The sequence below is a fragment of the Olea europaea genome, chromosome 1 (assembly GCF_002742605.1).
Source record: "Olea europaea var. sylvestris chromosome 1, O_europaea_v1, whole genome shotgun sequence".
NCBI classification, from domain to species: Eukaryota; Viridiplantae; Streptophyta; class Magnoliopsida; order Lamiales; family Oleaceae; genus Olea; species Olea europaea.
The window spans coordinates 33,009,977-33,018,102 of NC_036237.1; the positions used below are offsets into that span (position 1 = coordinate 33,009,977).

General features: G+C 32.9%; 1 protein-coding gene across 1 annotated transcript in view; it reads left to right on the forward strand.

Annotated features, from left to right (window-relative positions):
* The first annotated feature begins 2,830 nt into the window (after positions 1-2,830).
* The window catches only part of LOC111401745 (agamous-like MADS-box protein AGL27), a 39,006-nt gene continuing 33,710 nt past the window's right edge, over positions 2,831-8,126 (forward strand). Inside the window, exon 1 of the mRNA XM_023029627.1 lies at positions 2,831-3,175. Coding sequence (XP_022885395.1) covers positions 2,991-3,175 — 185 coding nt within the window. The 5' untranslated portion in view covers positions 2,831-2,990. The remainder of the gene's footprint in view (positions 3,176-8,126) is intronic.

An 8,126-nucleotide genomic window follows, 5' to 3' on the forward strand; every position in this document is an offset into this window, starting at 1 on the left:
TCCTAGGCTGAACAAAATTTGCTTGCAAATTATAAAAGAATCTCGGTGTCTCCTGGATTGTTGTCTAATCTAACATTTATTTAATTTGAACTTGTTTGTCAAATCTAGTTTTTCAGATCATCATTGTATTGCTATCAACAGAGCCAAATCTGGATAAAATGTTTTTCCCTACTACTAGATTATCAGTAACTACCATTTCCTTAAACCAGCACTTATTACCAGCCTAAAGATCTGCGAAGCTTCAACAATTACAGATGCTCACATTTGAAGTTCATTTTTGATTTGATTATGAAACAAACTTTTATGGGAGAAGCATGAAATGTTACCAAGGAAAAAATGATATTTCCTTTTCCCACATTTGTAGATACGAGAATGCAGTTACATATTGGATGGTCAATACTTGTTACAAAGGTTCAAGCAGCTTATTATCTTTAATTCTTTTGCATACATTTGCTTCTGTATGTTTGGATGTAACTTCGTCTTCTACCGTTACAAGATCCAAAAACCAGGAAAGTGATAAATTGAAATTACAGAAAACGAGTTCTCCTTGTACTCGACAGCATTCTCTTTCTTTTCAAGTGCAATACCACTTTCTTCAAGATGGCTTCTGCTGGCTGGTGAGAATTCCCCAGAGTCTTTGATATTACTTACCATTTTTCACCATGCTTTGGTTCTGCTTCAACATATCTCTCCCATACATTATTCTGGGTCTCAGTGGTACCATTCTGAAGTTCGAATTTTTAGTACCACATTTGCATCTTCTTCTTTTTCTTCTGGTTTATCTTTGCACAATTGAGGATTTCAATTGTGGGTGATTTTGAGTTTAGATTTTGATTTTAAGGTTTCAAGAAAGCAAGCGTGTTTCAAACAAGTGGACAAATTAACGGACAAAATATGCCAAATCAGCTTTCCATTGTATATGTTGCAATTTCAGTTAATTGTAGGTAACAGTTTAGAAAAGAGTGATGGATGAGTAAACGTTTGAAAAGATGAGTAAGAAAAGAGTAATCATTTTTAGTTGGATGAGCAAGTGGTAACCTAAGATAAAGTTTGGTGAGCATTGATTTAATTATCTCGCCTCTTGAGTCTGAGGAAGTTTAGGACAAACACTTGATGCCCAAACCAAGTTACAACTAACAAATTGAGCCATGTGTAATTTAATTGATGTGACATTTTTGCAAATGTGACTAGTTGTTGTTCTCCTCTTATTTACCTAAGAAAAGGTGTGGGGGTGTTCATAGGCCTATGACGGCTATACAGTGACATCATTGAGCTTGATATGTAAGTCCTTGGGATAATGACACGTATCAAGTATCTGAAAGACCTCGATTGTTTTTATTCGCCTATAAATATTCACACATCATGTAATTTAAAGATAATTGACAATTGGTAATTCTCATTCTGGAAATCTAAACTCAACTTTTGCATTTCTTTTTCTTTCATTTTTTTCCAATCTAACTTTTACCAATGGGGGGAGGGGGTTAAGTTTTTCTTTTTCTAGGCAATTTACACACGTAATATCTCTCCCCCCCCCCCCCCCCCCAAAACCAAAACTCCCCCCCCCCCCCCCCCCCCCCCCCCCACAATAAAAGATGAAAAATACAACATTTTCTAAACCAATCAAACATATTTATTTGATATTTATGAGGGAAGATTTATTGACGTCTGGTTCCCATAATTCAATAGTACCAAATTTTTTTTTACAAAATGTTAGTTGTACATCATCATTTACAAATTCTTTTATAGATTGATAAAGTAACCAAAAGAAAGTTGGTGATTTTTTTTTTTTTTTTTTTTTAGTTGGTGAAATTTTGACTCAATTATATTTTACCGCATCATCTGTCAATAAATAAATTTGTAATTTGTGTACATGTAACACAATCATATTTCATATACTTCAAATATATCCTTAAACCATTCCTATTCGTGAAGCATAAAGTAATTACCTTCTCCTCGCATGTATAGACACTCCAAGGTACTATTCATATCTGAATTATTCTTAGCAATATGCTCTCAATCCATTATTAAAATTAAATTAAATTCATATCCAGATTTACTTTACTATTTTATATTTTATTTTTTCATGTGTAAAACACTAGCTTGCTGTTGGTTTGGTGTTTTCGGACCGTTTTCCATTTTCCGTTTTCGAAAATGTGGAAAATGTATTTGGTTCGTTATTTTCGAAAATGCGTTTTCAAAAACGAGATAAAATTTATAACTAAAAACGTAAACGATTTTTTATCGTTTTGAGCGTTTTTTGTTATATATGTCCAAAACGGGAAAAATGCACAAAACGCAACGTTTTCTAAAAAAATTAAAAATCATTTTGAAATCGATCATGAAAAATAGAAAACTAAGCAAATCGCAGTCTTAGCTTTTTCCCCTTTTCGTTCTCTCTCTCTCTCTTAGCAAATTGGTTATAATGTTTTTTTTTTTAAGTGTTGCTATTGGATTCATTCATATGAAGTTGATTTGACTACGAGAACAATTATTCCAATGAAGACATATCGGATTAGTTTTTGCCAATTATCTGTTATTTACCTCTGACCGACTTTGGCGGTAAACATGGCGACATGATTGGCTGGGCACACGGCCACGCCGTTTCAATGAGTAACTGCAATATTAACATTTTTTATGATCGGAACACACGAAACCCAGCTTAAGCTACGCTATTCTCCACGTGTCCAATTCTGCTTGGAAAAGATTTTGACAGTTATCCTCTTCGAATTTTATACTTTTATTGATTCAGAAAAAGCCACGAAATTGATGCGACTGTTGAATTACCATTTACCAAAAAAAAAAAAAAAAAACGGAGTTTTGACCCAAAAAAAAAAAAAAAAAAAAAAAAAGGAGTTTTGACCCGTATAAAAAAGAGGATCGGAGAAGTGAAAAAACCGCCAAAATCCCCATTTTCCCAATTGGGAATTCAGTCAATTTCTTTCTTTCTTCAATAAATCTTCAGTGTTTTTTAACTGAATTGTATTTGAACAATGGGGCGCAGGAAGTTGGAGATAAAGCGAATCGAGAACAAGAGCTCAAGACAAGTAACTTTTACGAAGAGAAGGAATGGATTGATAAAGAAGGCGAAAGAGCTGGCTGTTCTCTGCGAAGTTGATGTTAATGTTATTATCTTTTCCAGCCGTGGGAAACTCTACCGTTTCTGTAGCAGCAACAGGTTAGTTATTCTATTCCCGTTGCGAGAGTGTGTTCTAAATTTTTCAAATGTATTATCTGATCTTATAGTGCAAAGTGTTTTATTTTGCGTAAATTTACTGAATTATAAGTTTTTGAATCGAGGCTTTTGAGTGTAGATTAAGGATTTTTATAGAAATTAGTAGCTTTAATTTTGAGAATTTTATACTATATTTTGTCAGTACAAAAGTTGCTGCGCTTCTCCATAGTCCATGCTTGATTTTTTCAAAGAAAACTCGCATGGTTCGCTTCCTCATATTTGCTGCCGTGTGCCTATATGCGCTGCCAAATTGTTTTGTGTTTTTCCATGATTTCACCTGTACAGCAATCTTATAGGCCAGAAAAATGGTCTTCTGCTGCTACTGTCGTATGTTCCTACGTGGACGCCAGCAGTTATCAGTTAGGTTGCTTGTTACTTTTGTATTTTTTTGTTCATTTATTCTGAGGTGTTTATGGAACAAATTCTAGTTGAAGAAGTTGAGAACACTAGGTTATGTCGCAACATGTACTTGAACCACGGATCATGTTAATTTTGGTATGTCTCATTTGCTAAACCTATTTTAGAGAGAGTGTCATTCTAATGAACGAGAATTATTTTTAAGTCTGCACAAAATGTCTCAACAATTGAAGTCTTTTTTTAATTTACCTTGATGGGTGTCAACTAATTTTGTTAACCTATATTCTCATTCTCATTTTCATTATATTTATTTTATTTCAACCCTATGGTGGTTGTTCTTATCATTTATTAAGTATTCCATTTCATGAAGTTACTCTATCTAACAATTATTTTGTAGAAGTGACATTTTAACCTTCCATTTCTTCAATTCAACTAATATGTTCTAATTCTATTCATTATGTTATCTTCAATTCCTTTTTCATTGTTAATATACTTAATATTTGGCAAACTGAATTCTTTCGAATAACTCCATTAAGACGCTCGCTCTTGTTCATTTTTGACATTTGGGGACTTTTTTTATTTGATCAATTATTAGTGTCTAATATCTCCTATCATTTATTAACAACTTTTCCATTTTTCTTATGTTCAATGTTGTGTAGCAAAGACAAAGCAATTTGAGTGTGCATAAAATATTTTAATTTCTTACCCACCATAAGATTCATCATTAAGAGGATGTTTGAGGGGATTAAAATTAGATTTTTTAATAGATTCTATTAGAAATTTTTGAAATGTGTGGTTAAAAAGTTGTGCAACTCATGAAAGATGTGGTTAATATTGATTGTTTGACTTTGACTTATAGTATGTTTGGTACGGATTAAAATCTAATTTTAATTTAAGTCAAAGTCAAACAATCAATATTAACCACATCTTTCATAAATTCCACGATTTTTCAACCTCGCATTTCAAAAATTTGTATCACAATTTACTAAAAAATCTAATTTTAATCACTATCAAACACCCTCTTAGATTAAAATCAAATTTAATCCAAACCAAACCAAATAGGCTCTAAGTTTCTTGTCTGATACAGTAGAAGTACTATTTTTTTGTCCCTGTGCATTTCAAAACACCAATTTTAACACTTAAAAGTCCCATTCTTATATTTTAACACTTTAAGGGCCTGTTTGGCGTGTCTTTTGCTTCCTATATAAGAGTTTTTGGAAGAAGCTATCTTAGTTTTTATTTGAAAACTAATTTTTACAAAAAAAAAATCATATTCCGGTAGTGCTTTTAGAGGAAGTCTTAGTTGACCAACTTCTTTTAAAAACTCTTCTAACTACCAGAAGCACTTTCATAAAATTATTTAAATGGGTCAAAAGCAATTTTTGGGTCTCAAAATCTTCTTTTGACTCTTCGATGGCCATGCCAAATGGACCGTAAGTCCTGTTTAAGAAGATCTCTAGATTTTCATGCGTATATTTTTCCTAGGATTTTTAGTTGCTCTTATTTTTTGTTCTTGCACTATTACAATAACAATGGCCTAAATTAGGTATGTGCACATATCATTCTCATAGGACTATTTGTTTAAGGGCATTTTTGTCCTCGTATAGTCGCAGGTTTTTTATAATGATTTGTCACTATTTAAACTCTTTTAAACACTAGGTATTAATATGGTTGTTTCGATTAATTAATAAAAGTTCGTAGAGTTTCTCTCAGTTTGATCGATCCAGATACTTCTACTTCGCAACGCAATCCCATGCTATCCAAGCTCCAAAATCTACCCCTTTCTTTCTTTTAAAACTCAACTTATGCTCATAAATGTTCTTCCAAAATCTTAGCGTGAATATTTGAATCAGCGAGACTAAATTTGTGTTATTTGTTCTCACGCTTTCCAGCTCTATTAGATTGATATCAGAGCAAACGTTCTGTCAATTATGAAAGAGGCTATTGCTCGTTAGAATCTTTTGTGGAGGACGTACGACGCACAGAGGAGATGACACATGTCCTCTATAGATCGACTTGTTTAACTTCTTAGTATTTATTCTAGTCAAAGGGAATTTTTGTGTCTAGTGTTTATCCTTGGATATCGCCAAGGCCAGCCCTGAGAATCTAGAGGCCCTAAGCTATTAATTATTATGAGGCCCTAGGCTCAAGCCACAATTTTGGAGCTAGTGCTAGGACAAATGTGGGGAAGAAGGAATTAGTGAAGAATATAGAGATGATGGATGCTGGGAATTGCAAGGATGAGGAGGTGAAGGAGCAAGGGCATTGGCTTTTGGATGGGAAGAACAATGTGGAAGACATTACTTGAAAAGTTGTAGTGTCGTAGAGGGTAGGAGGTGTAGTCACATTGACGATGGGAAGGAAAAGGAAAGAAGGCAGTAGAGGATGGATTTAATATTAATGTCTTGCCGAATGATGATGCTCTTGAAAGCGATGGATTGACAGGTAATTTACTTCAAGCGATGGTGGGGAACCACTTAGATTTCAGTGCACAGGGGCGTCCTTGTGAACTGTCACTAGTGATCTCAGTTCTGATGTGCAAGATTTGGCTTTTGTTCCATCATTTTCTAACAATGCAGGCAAACTATTTATGGCATAGGACAATGATACTTCACAGCATTCACTCAAGGATAAGAACAAGAGGTTGAGGATGAACAACTCTTGGGATCATAAGCCAGTTGGTTTTGGAATATGCATCGAGAAAATGCAACAATCTGTCGAAAGGTCCAAGTTGATGTATAAGGAGAAGGAAAAGACTGCAGCAATTAGATAGGAATCAAAAGCTTTTGCTGAATGAATTACATGGATATAAATTTGGGAATTTTGGTCGGGGTGTTGTGAAATTTACTATGGCTTGTTTGTCAGAGTAATATATGCTACCAATATAAACAATTTAATGTGTATATGTAGTTTTTGTGTTTTACTTTTTACTCTAAAAAATTCAGTAGAAAAAGAATAAAAAATGATATAATGTATTATAAAAATTACTATATTACTAAAGGTATTACATTTAATTTTCCCCCTTTTATTTTCTTTTTTGGGAGCCATCAGAATTTGGAGGCCCCAGGCCCAACTCACAAATTTACGGCCCCAAGCCTTTGCCTAGGTAGATTGGCCCTAGGGCCAGCCCAGGATAGTGCTTTCTTTCAAATATTTTAAAAGCTAGTTTTGATCCATTAAAAAGTGGACTTTTTTCTCAATTTGAATATACTATCTAGGTGTTCACAAAGAATCAACCAGATTGAATTTGTGTTCTTGTTCTCGTGTTTTTGGCAGTGGTACCAATAATACTATTCATTTAGGGTGTGTTTGATTACATTTATTTTTTATGAAAAATATCAATTTCCATCCAAATTCCTACTTGGAATGTCCGATTGCTATTTTTTTCCATGGAAAACACTTTCCAACTTTTGAAAATATGCTTAATTTTCCTTGTTTTTAAAGAAAACATTTTCCTTGGGTAGAAGTGGTTTTTATTTTCCACAAAAGATGGAAAACATTTTCTTTTCTAGGTGATATTTTTCATGTCAATCAAATACACTCTTAGAAAGTTAGAGGACCTATAAATAATTATCAATTAATATATTTTTATTTGTAAAATAGCAAAAATTTGTTAGTAATACATGGGTGCTTCAAGATAACTAAGTGAGAGTAGTCAAATAAATTAAATTTTAGCGCATAAATAATAGATAACTTTGTGAAAGATTAATTTATTATAGATGTATTAGAGAAGTAGTTAACACAGAGAGGAATTGGAATTATACAACTCTTATCATCTTTGAATTGCAAAGAGAAAACTCTATTTATAGAATTACAAATAACAATTAAAATAAAGTTTTCATAACTTATTGTAATATGCTTATAAGTTTCTATATATGCTTATAAGTTTCTATTAGCTAGTACATGCCATATTCGACCTTATTATTGAGACCATAATAGATATTTTCTTGAAGATTTACCAGGATTAGACACTTTATTTTTAGGATGAATTTTAAGACATTATCTTATTTTTGTAGTTGAATTATTTCATTCCTTAATTATTAGGTTAAAGTTAGAAAAATATCCTTTTCGTTAATTTTGCAATTTTCTTTATTTTCAATATTTTTCAACTACAAGCTAAAGTAAACCTTCCATTATAGTCAATGTTACCGAAGGTAATGATTATTGTCCCAAGAGAATCCGGATTAGCATATTCGACACAAGATGAACCTCTATCCATCAATTGATCTGTCTGGGGGCAAATGCACGACGCACAAGGCAAAGTTTCGGATGTCTCTACTCAACATGAAGACTATTGATTATTGAACAGATATTATTGACTTTCTATCCAAATTCTTTTTCCCTTGCTATCCTACCATTCTACCATAGGAATATGAAAGAATCAAAGAAATGAGATACTATATACTTTTTTGTGAACCATATGATAATGAATTTTTGTGTGTGTGTGTGTGTGCGCGCGCAAATATTAGGGTAATGAAAACTCAATCTGTTTGAGAAGTATTCGAGCATAGGAAATTGTTATCTTTGATACCAATTG